Raw genomic sequence first — 21,277 nt, 5'->3', positions numbered from 1 at the left:
TGGCTATTTCTACTATTAACCAAGAGAGAGACTAGCCAGGCACCATTGAACCCCAGGTGCCTCCACTTCTTATTTATGCATGCACTTTCCAATTTGCTGCCCACAGGAGCGGATGCATCCTTGCTGATTCTGAGCCTATCCCACAACTGGTCCAGCACTAAATAGATTTATACATTTTAGCATTTTGCATGTTGCCTCTCTCTGTAGATAAAGACATACAGTTTTTGGTAAACTGTTTGAGGGTAAGTTGTGTGGACCCTAAGAAAGATGATAACTGCTAAAAAGGGCTCCTGGTAGCTTAACTGGGCTTGAATTAAACAAACAAACAAACAAACAAAGCCAGTGGCTGCTTCTGAACAGCGTCCTCTCACACAAACCACACTTTAGGGAGAAGCCTGCACTCAGCTGCCCGCGGGCACCGTGTTCCTGCCCTCTGAGCCAGCCCTCATAGAGTTCCCGGAATCCTATTTCAACCAGTAGGACTGCGTTTTCCCCTCCAATAGGAGCTGTGTAGCCAAATCCATCAACATCTTCACTGACCAATCAGAACAGATCCACTGTGACCAATCAGGCAGTGCTTTTTGAACCAATCAAATTGCAAGGATTTGGAATCCTTATTTGCATGAGGCTAGATCAATCAGGGACCAGGGATAGGGACTTCTGTGTATATAAGTCAGCTCCCCTCTGCCTCTGGGAGTGCACATTCCTATTCCACTGAACACAAAACTGCGTTTCCCTGGCTGGAGCTGAAACATGAAGAATGTCTCACTGGAGCCAAGTGTCTCACAGGCGCTGAGTGAGGCAGACCATTGTAGAGCCAGAGTAGGTAGATCAGACCAGAGCGGGTGGATCACATCAGATCAGAGCAGAGCTGCCTGCCCAAAGAGGGGCCTAGCCCAGGGCCGTCTGTCCCCAGGGCCATCTGTCCCATAATTGAGCTATAACACTAGTAAGCTGTTCCGTAGCTGTGCTGTTTCACAGTTGAGCTGTTTTGCACTGAATAAAGTCTCCTTCTTCACTGTACCCCAAACTGGTGATTCCTGCTGGCATAATTGACACCAATCATTGGTTGATCAGGAAATAAGGTTTGTAATAATACAGATTTAATAGAGTAAGATTTATCTATCAGGATATCTGACAATTAAAGAATATACATTGCTTTCAACCATAATTGAAGGATTCATAAAACTTGGCCACATATGAGATCTATCCATTGGGACTGAACTCTGTTCTAACAGAATCTTTCCACAAGAGTGGTTTAAACCAGTTTGGAGTTTATTTTTTTAATGTTACATGAAGTCTAGAAATAAGCAACCCAGGGTTGGTACAGCCAAATACTATTGTATGTCCCTGTTGTATAACCAGTAGCCTATAGCTGCTGCTATCCTTTTCATTTATTTCCTAAGAAACAAGAAGAGATAAGATAAAGGGGAAATGGTAAAGAGAAAATTCCGGATGAGATGCTCCCATTTCCATGGTTTTCTTTAAAAGCCATAAGCACTGACCTCTCACTATCATTGGTCAGGACTGTGGGCTCATGGGCACTCATAGCTGCAAGGAAATCTAGGCAATGAGTCTTGAAAAAAACTGTCCACACTGCCAACTTGAACACAATTGTAGTTCTGTTACTCTAAGGAAGGAAGGTAGCAATGGATATCAGGCCAGCAACTCTTTGTATCTGACACATTAGGCCACAAAGCAAATCTCCAACAATTTTTTTGCCTGAATCTTTGTCATTTAGGATCTATATCATGAAGACCACACATTCAGTGCACAATACAATTAAGTTAGAAATCTATAACTAAAAGATAACTAAAATATGCAGAGTCTGTACATTAAAAAACACATTTCTAAATAACCTTATAGGTCCTGACATCATGATGAGAATTGGACAATATTTAGTACTAAATTACAATGAAAACATCAAAACTTCTGTGATGTAAATCAAGGGAAATTTAGAGTGCTACATTACATTTAATACTCATCGATTAATGAGCTGTTGAACTTTAAGGATGAAACACTCACTAATACAGACAGAGAACAGTAACACTAATAAGCTTGGTCCCAGCATAGGGGAAGTTGAGAGTTGTGCCTAAAGGCACATTGATCACAATAAGGTTTCTCTCCAGTGTGAGTTCTAAAGTGAGGAAGGAGCTGTGAAGGAACACTTAAAGCTAGCTTGTAGTCATTTCATTCATAAAGTTTTTGCCCAGTATGTATTCGCTTGTGCATTATAAGGTTAGTGCTGGTGCTGAATGCTTTTCCACAATGAATACATTTATAGGGCTTTTCTCCTGTGTGAGTTCTCACATGTACCCTCAGGCAAGAGGAATTCCTAAAGGCCTTCCCACATTCCTTACACTCATAGGTTTTCTCTCCAGTGTGCGTTCTCTTGTGCACAATAAGATAAGAGCCTGTGCTGAAGGATTTTCCACATTGACTACACTCATAAGGTTTCTCTCCAGTGTGAGAGCGTCGATGTTTCTTAAGGGATGACTGATCAATGAAGGCTTTCCCACAGTCGCTGCATTCATAGGGCTTCTCTCCAGTGTGGGTTCTCATATGTTTTTGGAGGGAGGAAGGAACAGTGAAAGCCTTGCCACATTCCTTACAGTCATAGGGCTTCTCTCCAGTGTGAGTTCTTTTGTGCACATTAAGATGAGAGCTCTGGCTGAAGAATTTTCCACAATGACTACACTCGTAAGGTTTCTCTCCAGTGTGTGATCTCACATGTTTCTTAAGGGAAGAGTGAAAAATGAATATTTTTCCACAGTCACTACATCGATAAGATTTCTCTCCAGTGTGAGGTCTCACACATTTCTGAAGGGACAAGGGGCCACCAAAAACCTTCTCATGTTCATCGCATTTTGAGCTTTCCTTCACAGTACACGAGTTTTTGTGCACACTAAGGGAAGGTCTTTTTCCATAGTCACGGCATTCACAGAGCTCCCCTCCAATAGGATTTTGCACATGTACTGAAAAGGAAGCATGTAAGCTGAAGGACGGAAGACACTGATTGCACTCACAAGGTGTCTCTCCTGTGAGAGTTCTTGAGTGGGCCCTAGGGGATGACTCTGGATGGAAAGCTCTGCCATAATCATTACATTCAGAAATGTTCTCTTCAGAGTGAGGGCTCACATGACTCCTAAGAGTTAAGAAATGGCCAAGGTCTTTCCTGTATTCTTTATATTTGTAGCATTTCTGTCCCTTGCAATATCTTGTACACGTAAGGTGACAATTCTTTCTGAAGAATTTTCCAAAGTGATCAGATTCCAAGGGTTCTTCACCAGGGTGAGTTGGTGCCTGTTGAATAAGGAATAAGAGGTGACTGAAGGCTTTCTTACTTTCATTACACGTATGAGAATTCATTTCTCTATGGATTCTGCTACATGCAGGAAGTACATTATTATGACCGTCATTTTCACTGATTTTAGGGCATATGTCCGATTTTTGCCTCAGTAATTCTTTCAAGCTGAATGCGCTGAATGCTTCCCAAGGTGCCATTGTATTCATCCCTATCAAAGGGCATCCTAAATACAGAATTTCTGTAATAGTGAGTAAGGGATAAATGAACTGTGCTTTAAGTACTTAATAACAAATCCACACTTAAGTAAATGTTTATTCTTTGGTATTCTCTGTGAAGTTGCTTACTGTGAAGCAGCAAGTGCTGAGGTAGGATTGGAGATTTCTCAAATTTTGTGAGATTCTTAAAGTCTTTCCTGAGACAGCTTTCTGTCACTTGCCTCAACTGTCTCTCCTTGTGGGGATGCTGCTGCTGTTTTAATTTACTGAAATTCACAGACTTCTCCTACTATAAAAAATCAGAAATCATCCCTAGTGAACCTTACCGTTTTTATGCCATTAGAAGTGTTTTCCCCAGGAACATTCTGCATAGGATTTGCATGTTTTGATTTAAGTTGAGTAGCCCAGCCTGAAACTGAAGGAGAAAAATTTTTATAACTATTGAGAGAAAAAGTAGGGATGAAAGAAAAAGAAGGCAGGCACCCTGCAGATGTGTTTTCAAATAATAACACTAAATACAGAAAGAAAAATGTAAAAGAGGAGATGAAACCAATGACCAGAGTAATTGTTTTAGTTCCTCTGTTCCTCTGATAGGAACAAGCAATGGAAATGGGAAGTGTTTTACTTAGAATGGATTCTGGAGGTTTGAGACAATAAGAGAGGGTATTACCTGGAAAGCAAAGGAGGGAGAACTGACCAAAAAGTTTTCAAGGAAATGTGAAATTGAAATTCAAAGTCTTTTAATTAAAAGGAATTAAAAGTCTTTCTCTGAGACGAGATCAACATAGGAACGAATGGAGAGATGGTGGAAGAAGGAAAGCTCACACAATGGCCTCAGCCTTCTTGTTCCACACTGACATTCCTCAAAGCACCACCCCTCCAGCTATGGCTGCTCAACACAATGACGCCTTTCGCCTGGGGCTCACCCGAACAGGCACCTTGGACAATTCTTCTCTCCCCTAGCCTCAGTTCTTCCTGCTCCACCTCAGTGATCAGACTGTGTTTGCAGAGATGATACCCTGCCAATGGGAAAAGACATGATTTGGGGACACTGTGAGGGAGGCAAGAAACCTTTCCATAAAATTAATTCCAATCCTCTGGCCTGAAGTGGACAGAAAGCGAAACTTTAGGAGCAGCAAAATAGATCAGGTCAGAGATCTTTCACAACAAACACCCACATGCCATGTCCTACATGGGACTGTCCCATGAATCCAAGCCCAAAATCAGATATATAATGCAAATTACCTGAATGTTTTAATGATAGAGAAAATGAAACCAGTGCATATTCATGGGAAGCCATGAGACTGTCCCACAAGGGCAGGGACCATCCATTTTGTGTTCACCACATACCGTTATTCTTTTCTTTTTAAAAGAAGATTTTTTAATTGATTTTTAGAGAGAGAGGAAGAAAGACGGAGAGAGAGAAACATTGATGTGAAAGCAAAACATTGATCGGCTGCCTCCCGCATGCCCCCTACCAGGGATCAAGCCCAAAACCTGAGCATGTGCCCTGATCAGGAATCAAACCAGCAGCCTTTTGGTGTAAGAGATGATGCCCAACCAACTGAGACACCCAGCCAGGGCTTGTTACTCTTTTCATGGATCTTGGGACACTATATGTGACAAGCTATTTGCTGCATGAAGAAACGAAGAAATGAGGCCAACCTTACCCACAGAGGCTAGGTTCCTAAAGTTCTCCGTCATCACATCTCTGTACAGGATTTTCTGAGCAGAGTCCAGCAGTGCCCACTCCTCCTGGGAGAAGTCCACCGCCACTTCCTCAAAGGTCACCAAGTCCTAAAACATCACACACATTCTGCCTCAGCCAACCATTCTTCATTCACGGAACCAGAAGAATGGTGGGTGAGGCGGCCAGGACTGGGGAAGGAGACTCAGTGCACAGGGAGCCCAGACATGCTTTGGGCTCACTGTCTGCCCCAGGGCTCAGTTCTTGGAACTCTCCCCTTTCATTCTTACTCCCTGGACCATCTCATTCAGGCTCATGGTTTCAGCAGCTTTTCTAACACCCAGTTGACCTGATATTTCCACACCTAGGTTCTGAGGACTCTTCCAGTCTTATTCAAGATCCAGTACAGACTGAGTGTACACCAGGATGAGAAAGCATATTTGGACAATGAAAAAATGTTTTTCCTAGTGAAAAATCTCTCTTTTCCTTCATAGCACCCCACAGAATATGGAACTAATATTCAACTTGGAGGACTATCTGGAAAAAATTAACAAATGTTACAGTAATAGAAACCTTTCCTAAGGTGTTTGCTCTCTGGTTCTAAGAAGCCCAGAGAACTGGGGAAGCCTGAGGCCGGCACAGTAGGGCTGGGAATTGTGGGTCATGGGCAAGAGGCGTGTCCTTTGGGAACAGCAATGTTTTTTTGAAAGAGAATAATTTCCCACACACCTGTGACCAAGTGGTCAGCAATCCTGCATCCATTCTTCCTCCTCTGTGTGTCCCTCCGGAACTGGCAGAGTTCTGAGCCAACAGAGCTAGAGAAAAAGAAAGAAGCCATGAGAGTTGGGCCTGACAGCCCGTACAGACCTGCAACTTCCTCATGCTAGCTTCGGAATATCCACACCCACAGGCACATACACATACACACAGCACATACAGTGTGCTCTTAAGGTTGTATCTCCCTATCTAAGAACAACTAGGAATTGTGAATATAGTACTTTTTTTTTTTTTTTTTTAACTTTTTCCTAAACTGAACCATGGAAAAATGCCTAGAGTCAGTAACAACTCAAGAGCAATGAACCCCTCTAGTGCCAAAATGCTTCTAAACGCCATCTGCCTGTGAAAGCAACCAGGACTCATTTGGGAAATAGCTGAGTCCAGTGTAAAACAGGATGTTCAAGATGACTCTGGAACATCTTCTACCAGGAAGCAAGGAGCCTATCGAAGGCTGATGAGGTCGTGTTGAAAAGACATGGGCAGGAACTTAAAAGGGCTCCCACTGGCTGCGATGGAACCATTTTATAGAGAATAACGGCTGCAGTCTGTTGAAATGTGTCAAAGGTAAAGCGAACTCATGAGTTCCTGATGATACTCAAAGAAAACCCCTCGGTGATTCCCACCGAACGTGAACAGGACAGCAAGTCATTTTCTGAAGATTTGTGAGGGGAAAGAATCAGGCATGCATCCCCCCTTTAGGAGCAATATTTTATGATCCCCAAGGTGGCTGTGATAAGGGCGAGTTCTTTACAGAAGAACCACAGGAGCCTTATCGGAGGCTTCATCAGTTATGAAGAAAATGCCAGCGGTAGGAAGTCACCATTCTGCAGCCACTAACGAGTGAACGGACCTGGGCAACGACAGTCGATGGCTACCAAAACATTAGGTGAAAAGTGAGTAGGATGCTTACTGTCAACTTTTAAGTTTGAAAACATTTCAACTCAGAAGTTGTACAAATAGGGAGATGATCAACTTCCATATACTCTGTACATAGACCCTTCACCAACTGTAAGCTCTGTCCCACTTCCCTTCTTTCTCCTCTCTCTGGAGGGGGCTGTGTGTGTCCTTCAGCAAGAATGATATTGAGAGGACTCCATTTGAGAGGAAACCACAGATGTCATGACCATTTTCTACTATATCCTTGAGGATGTCATAGGAACTTGGACATTCTCTGACATAACCACAACAATGAAGATCAGGAACACTTAACATGGGTTTAAAATTATTGTCTACCATATAGTCCACAAACAGAATTTCACAAACTGGCCCAATAATGTAACTTTATAGCAATCACTTTTGTTTTTGCTTTTTGTTGAATTTATTAGGGTGATACTGGTTAACAAAATTATATAGGTCATAGGTGCACAATTCCACAGCACATCATCTGTACATTGTATTGTGAGTTCACCACCCCAAGTCTCCTTCCATCACCACTTATTCCCCCTTCACCCTCCTCCACCTACCCCCCTTCTGGCCCTGCAATCGCCACACTGCAATCACTTTTTAAATTTCCATCCAGCTGATACCCTCAAACTCTCTCTTTACTCTTCTCTAAGCTGGATCTGGCCATCGGCCTTTATTCATCTTTGAGGATTTGAAAGACCAGGCCCAATTATTTTACAAACTGTACCTTAGTTTTTACTTATCTGGTGTTTTCTTTGATGGAATTTATCAAGTACATTTTTGCATGAAGAATTATATAACTGACATGTGACGTTCCCAGTGCCTCACTTCAGGAGGCATATAATGCCAGCTTGTCTCATTATTGATCACCTGTCAAGTGGTATGCAACAGGTTTGTCCATTAAGTTACCCTGTTTTTCCTTTTGTAATTAATAAGTAATCTTATTAATTAAGGAACAATCTGACTATAAATAAGCTGAAGAACTTTATAAATGAAGGACTGAGCAAACACCAGAATCAACCGATAAATCTTAATGTCACAAAAGAGGCATCTGGATATCATGTGAGTTCTGATATGATGCAACAAGAAACAGGACCAGGTATAAAATATTTTTGCCAAAAAAAAAAAATCTGACAAATCCTTTAACTTAATTAACAGTTTATGGAGGAAAGGGAAGAGGAGAGACCCAGGGACATGTTAAATGACATCTGAGGATACAACTAGCCAACCCTATTTGGGGTAGAAAGAGGACAGGAAAGTGTTACTGATTAAGACACATAACCATCCACTGCAAGGTGTGTACCTTAAATCTTGATTCCAACAACACCAATTGTAAAAACACATTTTGAGACTTTTGGAGTAAACTGGACACAGACAGGGTACTACATGATATTGGTAAAGAGAAAAGCAGCCCCTGACAGCATGAACAATTTCACAACAACAGAAACAAGGCCACTCTGTAATCATGTCTGAACACAGACAAAACGTTTTTATCCAGGCCTCAAAAAGGACTAACACCCCTCTTTTTCTGGTTAATATAAGTGACTGCGTCTGTGAGAACTGGTGGACTGTGAGTTGGAGCAACGTGACGCACATAGCAGAAATTATTTTCCTTCTGGAGAGAAATCACAAAGGTTAGATTAAGGTTTCTGAAGAAGGGACCACAGTGGATGAAAATACCCCACAGGCGCACCCTTACTGCACTTCTTAACCCAGATCAATATGGGGATTGAGGGCCTGGCTGTCACAAGTGGAGGGGGCCGGGCCTGTCCTTTAACACCCTTTTTGTGCCCCAGAGCCCTCTCTTCATGTGGGCCTCAACCACACGAGAACCAATGTGAATCACTCCAAAGGGCTGAGTCTACTAGCAAGCCTTGATTTCTAGACCCATGATTTCGCTAACCTGGTGATACAGCACAGCCTTCTTGTCATTGATTGAGGGTGTGTACCGCATCCTGTGAATCATGTAGCCAGACTGCCTGTGTATTCTAATGCCTGCACTAAATATGATCTTCCTCTTTGAAAGTACATGTGCTCCCATATTGTCTATTAAAAAAATTTTTAGAGCTCCCACACTCCATACTTCCTTTCGGCTGTTTTACCTCTGTTCTCCCCTTCCCTCACAAACTGTATAGGTAATTTATGTTTGCAACTTATATTTCCCCAATACTCACTCCTCCACCCACATTAGCTGAGCGATTTCTGCTCTTACCCCCTGATGTAGAGGTAGTAAGTGGGGCTCCTCCCAATATCAACAAAGGCTTCCACATCACCCGGAAATGTCAAGGGACATTTTTCTGTTCCATTTTGCTTGGCCCTTTCAACAGAACCCAAACTACTGGCCACTCTGCTTTTCTTGAGAAAGGATCTCTTTGCCTGCATGACACTGTGAACACCAACTGAATCTTTAAAAAATTTTTTTTTTAATCTTTATTTTTGAAAGTATTACAGATATCCCCTTCTGCCTGCCTCCATTGATTCCCTACAGCCCTTAATATCTCAGATTCTTCAGAGCAAGAACATCAAAGAAAGTTGGTTCCTGAGAAAATGAAATGTTCCTTAGGGGACACCTTGTCCCTTTTAAGTTTAACCAAAGAAAGAAGAATCCCTCCTTGGAGAAAATACCTCCTTCCCCCACTGTTGCCTAAGCAGACACACCACCTGCTGAAAGTTTTCCATTCTGTTATCTTTGTGCCCCAGTGGAGCCGTGTTGTTTGGAGAAAGTAAAGTCAATAGAACAATTTATTTAATAAGGAGCTCTGAGAATTCAAACGTTGAGGTGGTAATAACCTGCCCCTGTGGCCCACTTCCTATAATTCTTTGCTCCCAGCCTATGTGAAAACCCAAATGGACTTCTGTGGGTCAGACCTCAGAGAACAGAGAGCTTCAGTGATAACCACTGGAGAGGGCCAGTGAGACCTAGCGGGGCTGGGAGAGTGAGAAAGAGGAGAGGGAGTGAGCACCGGGCTTTACCTCTAGAGCAGTGGGACTGGGAAAGTCTATGAAGGTGAAGTCCCTGTGGCCTTAAGGTACTTCAATTGCTATTGAAACCGGTCTTTCCCAGCTCTTACTCTGTTTCCTTCTGTCTCTTTTTGGAATCTAGAGCCTCTCTCCAATAGGAGCTATTTCCCAGGGACTCTCCAGCTCTTCTCAACTCTTTCCCATAACTGTAGGCTCTTCTTGGGTTTTGTGTCCATTATTTCCTTACTAACCACTCACGGAGATCTGCTTTGCACGAGGTGCTGTTGGTTTTGTTCCTCACGGGGTTGGAGTTTTCCATTACAGTCCCTGACCATTTCTGCAGCAGAGTGGACTCACTCAGAGCGCTTAATACTTTTGTTCTTTACTGTCCACAATATTATCTACAATGCACTTGTTTTTGACGTTCAGGACTCAGACTAATTTCTTTTCCTCGTCTTACTAATCTCTTTGACTACTCAGGAGACCACTGACATTGGAATGATTGATGGTGGAGACCACTGATTCAGGAGTGATTGATGCTGGGGCAGGCTGCCTTGGCCTGTTCAGGAATTTAACTCAAATATTTTAGTGTTTTACTGTAGGACATACAGTTGGCTGCAGTTTAAAATGACTGTTCTTTACTGGGTTAAGAAATTGTCCTGTTTCCTCACTTAGTGAGAGGCTCTGTCCTGACTGCTAAACACAGCAATGGCTGTTACCTTTTCTCAGTTATGTTTTATATTGTGATTAGGGTTATGGATCTTCTTTACTGACCTATGTTTTTTTGGGTGAGATTTGTTAGCAAACAATTTGGTACTAAACCAGCTTTTCATACTTAGAGTGGGTAGTGCTTGTTCACGATATATTCTTTTAAAATAGGTAAGAAGGCATTTTATTAAGCTTTTCCATTTCGTGTCTCTATGCAGGCATATGATGCCCTTGAAGATTCCTTTCTTTTGTGTTATAGTTGATGCTTTCAGTCCCAATCTCTATTATACATGTAACATTTGCATGTGTTGAGCACCTACTATGTTCCAGGCACTATGCAAGTCCCTGGAAGGCAGTGGTGAGCAAAACAGTCCTGACATCCGATCCACAAATAAACATAAAATTGCCAGCATGAGAGGCACTCGAAGGGATACTGGGGGATGCTTGACAGATGGGCTCACACTCTGTGCTCTTGACCCTCACCCTCTGTTCTCCATCTCAATGGTCTTTCAAATCCTTCCTTCCCAACCTCACTGACCCACAGGGCAAACATGGATTCTGTTCTCTCAGCCCCCCAAACTGGCCCTTTCCCTATTTTCTCTGATTAACAATTACTCATCCTTCCTCTCCAGGTCAAATATTTACGTTTCAGAGAAGCCTTTTCTAAGCACCTCCCCAGAATAACTGGGTCCTCAATTATTTTTCTCTCTCTGTAATTAACTGCATTCTCTAGGTATTTCTTTTCTTTTTCTCTCTCTAGGTTATTATAATGCCAATCTCTTTTTTTCTGTCACAGAGATTGTAAATATGTATTTTCACCTTAAATTGGCCTTTTAATCTTTTAGGGATGATTTGATTTATAGACTCTTCGAATATTTTAAATCAATTCTATACACACACACACACACACACACACACACATTTTACAATTAACTGCCGATTTTTAATTCAATGTGTTTACTCAATAACATGTACACACTTGTACACATGCTTTGTATTCCTTTTTAATGGTGCTATTTTTGTTTACCCCTCTTATCTATGCAGTCCACATGCTTTTCCCCTCTCCTTGGAAGAGTCCACATGGAAGGCAGTATCTGAAAGGGGAGCCATAAGGACTGTCACTAATGAGAAGTGCTGCGTGGTGAGCCAAAGAGGTAACAGACCTGTTGTGTTTAGGATGATCAGATTCCATCTTCACTGGCTTGTCCAGTTTAAGGGGGAGTACTGATCAATGACGGCCATGCAAGACAGACTTGTGATGTTCAGAAGAGAAGTTCACATTTATCAGGTGTCCATTGTATGTCACATGAAACACACTAGAAAACTACATGCATCATCTCATTTAAACCACACATTAGTCTTACAATGTAGAAAATATTTATGACTCCCATTATAGAGGGGAGGTATCTGCAGCTAAAAGAGATTAGAGAACTTTGTCAAGGTCACACACAGGAAGTTGGTGGACCAAAATTCTATTCTAGGAAGTCTCAGTCAAGATCCCATTTTCTGAATCACATCTCTGCCCTGCCCTTTGGGAGAGTTATCAAAGGTCATTGGAATAAAAGGAATAGATTATTATTGATAATAATAGCTATAATTTTACTGAGATCCTACTGTGCACAAAGGCATTTTTAATACAGAGAAGGTAATAGTAGTAACAACATTTTTAGAATTAAAATAAGGTAGTTGAGAGTTAAGTTTCACATCAATGGGAAGCATCAATTGAGAATCGAGGAATTAATGTCCGTTATAGAGCTATTTAAATCAAAGAAGTATGGGCCAGCCAGGCGTGGCTCAGCGGCTGAGCATCAACCTAGGATCCAGGCGATCGGGGTTCGATTCCTGGTCAGGGCTCATACCCAGGTTGCGGGCTAGATCAATGACTCTCTCATCATTGATGTTTCTATCTCTCTCTCTCCCTCTCCTTTCCTCTCTCTGAAATCAATAAAGATATATTTTAAATCAAAGAAGTATGGAGATTATCAAAGAAAAGAGGTTTAATATCTCCAATTATTTTGGAAGGGTCATATCATAGAAGAAATTGGTTAATGTCCATAGCTTAACATAGAATTAGAACCAGTGAGTACGAGATAAATAAGATTTCTGATAAATTTAAAACAGGCTAAATAATTACATTTAAAATGAAAGTGGCTGCCATTTGTCTGAGTGAATCACTGTCATTGGAAGGACTAATTGAGGGTGAAGGATGTCCTTACAAGGTGGAATCTAAAGGTGACAATTAGCTCTTGGCAGTTCACTAAACATTGCTTTGGCTTCTCTCTCCAGCAGACACACCAGCTGCATGGAAGCAGGAAACCACACAGAAGTGTCAGACTTTCTGCTCCTGGGTCTCTCAGAGGATCCTCAACTACAGCCCTTCCTCTTTGGAGTGTTACTGTCCATGTACCTGGTCACTATACTTGGGAACCTTATCATCATCTTGGCCATCAGCTCTGACTCCCGCCTCCACACCCCCATGTACTTCTTCCTGTCCAACCTGTCCTTTGTTGACATCTGTTTCACTTCCACCATTATCCCAAAGGTGCTGGTGAACATCCAGAAACAGAGCAAAGCCATCTCCTACACAGGATGCCTCATTCAGGTGTATTTTTTTATGATTTTTGCTGGACTGGATGGTTTCCTTTTGACTGTGATGGCCTATGACCGGTACGTGGCCATCTGCCACCCCCTGCACTACATGGTCATCATGAACCCCCAGCTCTGTGGCTTCCTGGTTCTGTTGTGTTGGCTTGTCATTTTCTGGGTCGCCCTGGTACATACAGTACTGATGAAGCAGCTGACCTTTTGTGTAGGTACTGAAATTCCACATTTCTTCTGTGAGCTGACTCAGATTCTCAAGGTGGCCTGCTCTGACACCCTCATCAATGACATCTTCTTATATGTGACTACTGCCCTACTGGGTGTGTTTCCTCTCACTGGGATTCTCTTTTCTTATTGTAATATTGTCTCTTCTTTAATGAGAATGTCCTCTGCAGGGGGAAAATATAAAGCATTTTCCACCTGTGGGTCTCACCTCTCCGTGGTCTCCTTGTTCTATGGGACAAGCCTGGGGGTCTACTTCAGTTCTGCTGTGACCCCTTCATCCATTCAAAACTCAGTTGCCTCAGTTATGTACACTGTGGTCACTCCCATGCTGAACCCCTTCATCTACAGCCTGAGGAACAAGGATGTGAAGGGGGCGTTGGGAAGGCTCCTTGGCCAAGGAGTCCCTTGTCTGTGATGGGTCACTCGCCTCAGAACTAAGTGGACACCGAATTCCCAAAGGCCAGGTTGGGGATTTAAACCTGGTTCTTTTTCTTTTCTGAAACACGCTTTATTTCTTCTGTTCTCAAAGCATCTGAGACTTTCTTTTTCTTTTCTTTTTAAATTTTATTTTTCCACCACATTTTACATTCAGTATTATTTTGTATTAGTTTCCGGTGTACAGCATAGTGGTTAGAAAATCACATACTGTATAAAGTGTTTCCCCCAATATTTCCAGCACCCACCTGGCACCACACATAGTTATTACAATATTATTGACTCTATTCCCTGTGCTGTACTTTCCATCCCTGTGACTATTTTATAACTACTAATCTGTACTTCTCAATCTCTTCACCATTTTTACTCAGTCCCCCAACTCCCTCCACTCTGGCAACCATTAGTCTGTTCCCTGTATCTATGAATTTGTTTCTATTTTGTTTACTTTTTTGTATTAGTTTCTCCTCAACACCTAGTAATTTTTTTTGTTGTTAAGCCTTACCCAAAGGTAATTTTTTCCATTGATTTTTAGAGGAGAAGGGAGGGAAGGTAGGAGATAGAAACACTGATGTGAGAGAGACACATCAATTGGTTGCCTCCCCCATGTTTTCCGATTGGGGCTGGGAGATCGAACCTGCAACCCATGTATGCGCCCTTTACTGGGTATCGAATCCGCAACCCTTTGGTGCCCAGGCTGATGCTCTACCACTGAGCGACACAGTAATTCTTTTTATCTTTTTCTTCTCTATTTGCAGCCCTGGAAGTTTTATCTTTCTTACAGCCATTCCTGGGGTTTCCAACATTAAATTTGAGGCACTTATATGAAGTGCTGACATGGTTTTCCCCCAAAATTATCCTCTCAAATGTTGATATGCTTCACTTTAATTTGGTTGTGTATTTGTTTTCCTCTGGAAGTAATGGAATAAAAATCACACAGTAGTCATAAGTGCTTACCATATCAGGTAGTTACACGTTGTGGAATATATTCAGAATTTAGTCTGCTTTTTGAAATGAATTTTGATAGAACTGAGTCTGCAGTGAAGGGTGGAGTAGCAAAATCTGTCAGCATTGCTCCCATGCCTCTGAGATCCTTTCAGTATCTGCATTGCATACCAGCCTGACTGCCATGGTCAGCAGCAAGTGGAACCTACTTTTCCCAAAGCATGGTGGCAGAAGTGACAGGGAATCATGCCCTGTCAGGGACAGCTCTTGATGGAGAGATGTGGAGCATCACATTATCCTTCACACCGTAGCTGGGATAATTCTGAAGTTTGGCTCCTGTGCACACACTTTCTAGAATTTCCCTACAGTTTGAAAACTCAGGTTACTCATTGTGGGAACTGATGTGAGGTAAATTTTATTGGATGCATTTACTTCCCTGTATCACATCTCCTCTGTCCAACCCATGTTCCATGTTTCTTGCTCCTTCCAATAAAGCACTTACACAAGAGTCCTTGGCTCACTGTCTGCTTCTGGGAGAACCAAAACTAACTGATAAAGGCTCTGAAGGGTGGGGCAAAAAAGAAAGAAACCAAGTAGTAGGTGTATAGTAAGATCCTCAAATTACTTAAAAATCACAATGTATTAGTAGGAAAAAGCACACTTGAAGTGGCTTTGATTCACTTTGGTTCTATTAAGTTTAATCCAATGTGTACTTATTGTCTACTGTACACAAACTGAAGAGGGGCCCGAAGATGTAACCATGCTTTCAACACAGAGTGGGAAGCATAATAAATTGCATGTAATGGAGCCTGTTGAAAACAAAGGTGAAAGTTTTCAACTCACTTTGAATTAATTCCAGAGAAAACTAAATTTTTTTATTTCACAGTTTTATTCAGGTATAATTTACCCTACAATTCACCCCTTGAAAGTATAAGTTCAATAATTCTATTAAATTTACATAGTTATGCAGCCATTACTGCAATCCAGTTATAGAATATTTTGATCATCCCAGTTTCCTCGTGCCCATTTGTGGTTAATGTCCACTCCCACCTCAGTACTAGGCAACTACTTACGTGCTGTCTGTATAAGTCGGCCTTTTCTAGATATATCAATGAAATCATACAATATGTGATCTTTTGTATCTGGCTTCTTTCGATTAGTTAGCATAAAGATCTTTTAGGGTTATCCATGTGGGAAACATGTATCAGCATTTTGTTCCCTATAATTACATAACAGTATCCAAATGTATGGTTGTACATTCTGTTTATCCATTTACCAGTTGATAGCTATTTGGACATTCCAGTTTGGGGTTATTATGAATATTATTATGAACATTTGTATACATGTCTCTGTGTTGACTTGTGTTTTCATTTCTTTGGGGTAGATAATTTGAAGCATAATTGCTGGTTCATACAGTAAATTTACATTTAATTTTTAAGAAACTACCAAGATGAGAAAAGACATAGGGCACAAGGCCATACGGAGACAGAGGAAGAGATTGAAGTGATGCAGCCACAAGCCAAGGAATGCCAAGGATTGCCCCACAACCACCAGAAGCTGAAAGATAGGCGTGGGGCAGATTCTCTTTCAGAATCTGTTGACACCCTGACTTTGGACTTCTTACCTCCTAAATTGTGAAAGAATAAATTTCTGTTGTTTTAAGCGAAAAAAAGAAACTTACCAAACAGTTTTTTCAATGTGGCTGCACCATTTTATATTCCCACCAGAAATGAATGGAAGGGGTCTGTTTTTCCACATCTCCACCAACACTTGGGATTAAGAAACAACTTCTAATGGGAGACTATAGTTGAGTATTGAGAAACAAATAATCTGTAGAAATTCAACTGGAGAACGGATTTGGGTAGAAAGCAGAGTACAGGAAACTAGGAGCTAGAGCAGGGGTGCGGAACCTTTTTTCTGCCAAGGGCCATTTGGATATTTATAACATCGTTTGCAGGCCATACAAAATTATCAACTTAAAATTAGCCTGCTATATTTGGCCAAACATTTAATTAACTCACCCCTAATGTGATGGCTGGAACTACCTCTCTTTGGTGAGGCGTCTGATGTTAGCTGGTACTGATGTTGCTACTTGCAACTGCTTTTCCAGATTTGCGTCAGTCAGTCTGGAGTGCAATCGACTCTTTGCTATGGTAAGTTTTGAAAAGAATTGCTCATGGCAGCAAGTTGTCACAAACACAGATGCATATTTCAATGCATGTTTCCTGAAAGTGGGAAATTCATCACTGCTTCTGTAACGTTTATAGAACTCAAGCAGCTGGGGGTTGTTGTACTTAGCTTTTAGCTCATCATCGCTTTGCAGCTTAATGATTTCGTGTGGTAGGTTATCAGGCACATCAGCTGGTTCCACATTGAACAGTGTAGCAAAGATGTTCAATCCCATTCATTTACTTTTCACGTCCTTGAATCTTTCATTAAATGCCTCAATTGGTTTCGCACATTCACCAGCATATTAAAATGTCATAGAAGGCTTTTGTCTTTCCAGAGTGGGGAAATGTGTCATTTCAGTGTGTCATTCCTTTCAAGTTGCAGTTTCCCCAGACTTAATTTAGCTTCAAATGATTTCACATTTGAAAACAGGGAGCTGAGAAGCTGGTTGGGGGTCCTGCAGCTTGATGTTCAGCTCTGAGAGGTACTTGGTAATGTACACTAGATCACACAGCCACTTGTTATCATTGGGTTCCCTGACAGGTTTTCCCCTCAGTTCGTAAAACCTCAGGAGTATGTTGCTGCGACCAGCCACCGAACTTCACAGTGATAAACAAGATCACCATACTCAGAGTCAAGATCATTCAGTTACTCCTTAGATTGGTAGCTGTTAAACCCTCTGCTTTTGACAAAATTTATGCAAGACACTACTGTTGACATCACATCGTTGAGCCGCAATGACTATGCATGGAGACTTTCTTGGTGTATGATGTAGTGACATAATTAAATCACTTGGATCAAGACTGAGACAATTCAGTTCTTTCTTGACAAATGCAATTAACACTTTTTGTGAGGCAACTATGGCTGGAGCTCCATCTGTAGTAAGGCCACTAAACTTTTCAAATGTTAGCTCAAGTTTTTTCATTGATAAAACAAGTCTCTCAAACAAGTCCTCACTTCTTATAGTGCCATGCATGGCTTCCAGTGACAGGAGTTCCTCTTGTATGTCAAACTGCAGTTATTCCACGAACAAAGATGGCCAGTTAGACAGTACTTGCTATATCCGTTGTCTCGTCTACAAGCCAGAGAGAAAATCTCCTGTAGAATCCTTCAGTGAGAACACGCCAAGATAACCAAATGGGAACTATGTGGACTAGCTGAGGAAATCACATAGCATCACTATGATGTACTCCCCTTTAGGAGAAACAGTCAAAAGTTTGCACAGCTTCAAGGGGAGGGAAGAGCATCAAAGAATTTTGGGGCCATGTTCTAAAATGATCACAGTCTGTACTTTGGCCACACATTATTTACATACTTCCCACACATACAGTCACTGTTTCCTAAAACCATGCCAAAATCTCATGTCTGTAGTATCAGACTCAGCTTCTACGTCCAGGATCTTAACATCTAAATCTGACCCAATCTGGAAAAGACACCCTGGATTTGTTTTTTTTAATATGTTTCTCTTGATTTGAAGATCCATGAATTAAAGAGACATATTATCCACTTCCCAAATACCAAACGTATAATTGTGAGACGAGGATAATCAGAATAGACATTTGTATTAAAAAAGCAGTGTGGTCCTAGCCGGTGCTCAGTGGTTAGAGCATTGGCCCACGGATGGAAGGATCTTGAGTTCGATTCTGGTCAAGGGCATGTACCTTGGTTGCAGGTTTTATCCCTGGCCCTGGTTGGGGCACATGTGGGAGGCAACAAATTGATGTGTCTCTCTCACATTGATGTTTCTCTCTCCCTCCTTCCCTCTTTCTCCCCCTCCCCACTTCCTTCCACTTTCTCTCAAAATCAATGGAAAAAGTATCCTCAGGTGAGGATTAACAAAAACACACACACACACACAATAAAAAGGACTTCCCTTGGCCAAATTTGGGAGCGTTTAAGCATCAAAATGAATGACAGCAATTGACTACAATATAGTAAATGAAAGAAAAGTCCAAGAATATGTTGTGATACTACAAAAAGAAAAAAAGTATAGAAGGGGGGGAGGGAGAGGAGGAGAGGAAGGAAAGCTCCTCTTCACAGAAGACTGCCAGCTAAAGAATGGAAAAGGAATAACAAAATTTGAAAAAACAACATTTGTATCCCCCAATATAAAAACAGGTTAAGGCAAAAATCAACCAACTGATGCTAAAACCACTGGGTGAAAGGCTTTGGGGAACAAAGTGCCACCGATAGATTACCACAAAGAAAAATGTGGTAATGTATTAACATCACTAATAAACAGCAGGACAACTTGCATTTCAGTGTTCCCTGATGAGATACAATATGAAGTACACATCACCTAGGAAACTTTCAAGTCTCTAAACCTGTGCAGTTATAGCCACTGGCTGGCTACTGCAACTGAGGAACTGATTTTTTTTTTTAAATCCTCACCCAAGGATATTTTTTCCATTGCTTTTCGGAAAGAGGGGGAGGGAGGATAAGAGAGAAAAAAAGAGAGAGAGAGAAAGAGAAAGAAACATCAATGTGAGAGAGAGATATCGATTGGTTGACTCCTGCATGCACCCAGATCAAGCCTGCAACCAAGGTGCATGACCTTGACCGAAATTGAACCCAAGACCCTTCAGTCCTTGGGCTGATGCCCTAACCACTGAGCAAAACTGGCCAGGGCTAAGGAACTGAGTTTTTAATTTTATTCACGTTTAATTAAGTTTAGATATAAAATTGATCCCATTACTAAAAAATTTTTAGTATGTTTGGAACAATCTGAATTTGTAAATCTACTTTTTGAACAGTACATTTTACAAAATCTGAATACAGATCAACAATTTCCAATGAAAATTTAGCATCCACATTGAGATTTGCTGTAAATGTAAAATACACAGTAGATTACAATCAGTAGGAAACAAATGTAAAAGTTCTACTAATAATTTTATATTGACTACATTTAGTTTCACCAATAATTTTCTATTGATAACTGGGTATGCTGGGTTAAATAAATTATAGAAAATAAAGTCACATGTATTTTTAATTTTTCTAATTTGGCTGGTAAAAATTTTAAAAATTACATCTATACCTTGCATTGTATTTGTATTATATACTGCTCTAGACCCAACCTGCACTTCACAAGAACTCCAAGAGGCAGACAAGTAAACAAAATCATGGGAAAACAACATTGTATCAGAACACGAACATTTTACAATACAGGGATTGGCAAAAACAGATTTACAGTTTTTGTATGGAAAAAGAATGCATGTTATGATCATTACAATAGCTTTATTAACTCAAAAGGATGACAACTGTAAACCTACTTTTGACAACCCCTGTAAAACTCTCCTGGAATCTTCAAGAACCAAAATTAAATTTTAAGAAGTGCAGGGAAATGTTTAGTTGTAATAGATTAAAGAGATCGAAAAAGAAAATGTAATGTCAGAATCTCATTTGGATCTTAGCTTCAAAAAAACCTTGCGGCTCTAATAGATACTTCTGGGAAACTGGAGAAATTTGATTTTCTTGGGTGGACAATGGAGTTTGTTTTTGTTTTTGAAGGAGACAGGCCCTTTTTTTAGGAGGTGCATGTTTAAGGGGTGAAGTGAATGTCTGCAATTTACCACTAAATGGCTCATCATCACAAGTATCTATATCAAGAGCGACAAACGAGACAAATCTTAACAATTAGTGAATCTGAGCAAGGATTCGTGGATGTTCGTTTTACTGGCGCTACATGTAGAATTCCTTCAGATAAGATTTTCAAAATGAGTAACTGGGAGAACATTCCACCCGTCCAAACTCATAAAACTCAGGGTTAATTCAATTCCAACTTCTGCTAACAGCAGAAATCAGCGTGCACCGTATTTCTTCCCAGAGACGCCCCCGTTTCGACGCGCTGGGGGGTTGCAGGGCTCTCAGGTGAGCAGACTTGAGATCAGAGCAGGCAGCCCGCTTTTCCTCCGTGGTCAATGCGGCATTTATAGTCCTTCATCCACTCACGCATTTATTTACATCTGACACTCGTGCTCCCTAACAACCTGGAAAGGTTTTGCTTTCCACTGGAATGTAACTTACCAAACCTCCATAACGGACACCCACGGCCGGAACAATTCCACGGAGCGCTCACCGGGACCCGACGGAAGTGCCGGGCTGGTGGGGACAGGGGAACCCTGGGGCCCAAGTCTGTGACGCCAATGACTGGGATGCTTTTCCTTCCGAAAAAGGGGCACAAAACGTGAAGCAGGGGCTTTTGCACAGGAAAGGAGGCCGGCCCGCCCCTCCTCAGGTTGCTGCGCCGCGCAGCGCCGGCCGAACTCTGGGGTGGGGAATGGGGCCGCGTCAGCGCGCGAGGCCAGCGCCGTGTGACCCCGCCTACTCTTACCTCAGACTCCAGAGGGA

At 41.6% G+C, this 21,277-nt stretch overlaps 2 protein-coding genes across 2 annotated transcripts; one reads left to right on the top strand and one right to left on the bottom strand.

Annotated features, from left to right (window-relative positions):
* Positions 1-1,082: 1,082 nt before the first annotated feature.
* Positions 1,083-21,242, bottom strand: LOC308556686 (zinc finger protein 177-like). The gene is made up of 6 exons (XM_081136131.1): positions 20,954-21,242; positions 5,939-6,024; positions 5,193-5,319; positions 4,449-4,541; positions 3,849-3,937; positions 1,083-3,303 (listed from the first exon to the last, which is right to left on the bottom strand). The coding sequence occupies exons 2-6, from the start codon at positions 5,969-5,971 to the stop codon at positions 2,191-2,193; spliced, it is 1,455 nt and encodes a 484-aa protein (XP_080992257.1). The 5' UTR covers positions 5,972-6,024; positions 20,954-21,242; the 3' UTR covers positions 1,083-2,190.
* On the top strand, positions 11,680-13,799 carry LOC308556693 (olfactory receptor 7D4-like; the record flags this gene model as incomplete). The annotated part of the gene is made up of 2 exons (XM_081136142.1): positions 11,680-11,712; positions 12,845-13,799. Exon 2 carries the CDS (start codon positions 12,861-12,863, stop codon positions 13,797-13,799), a length of 939 nt encoding a protein of 312 aa, XP_080992268.1. The 5' UTR covers positions 11,680-11,712; positions 12,845-12,860.
* Positions 21,243-21,277: the final 35 nt, after the last annotated feature.

Source organism: Miniopterus schreibersii (assembly GCF_964146895.1).
Source record: "Miniopterus schreibersii genome assembly, chromosome: 4".
In the NCBI taxonomy this organism is placed as follows: domain Eukaryota; kingdom Metazoa; phylum Chordata; class Mammalia; order Chiroptera; family Miniopteridae; genus Miniopterus; species Miniopterus schreibersii.
Note: the sequence above shows the minus strand (reverse complement) of the source record. Positions and strands in the feature narration are given on the sequence as shown.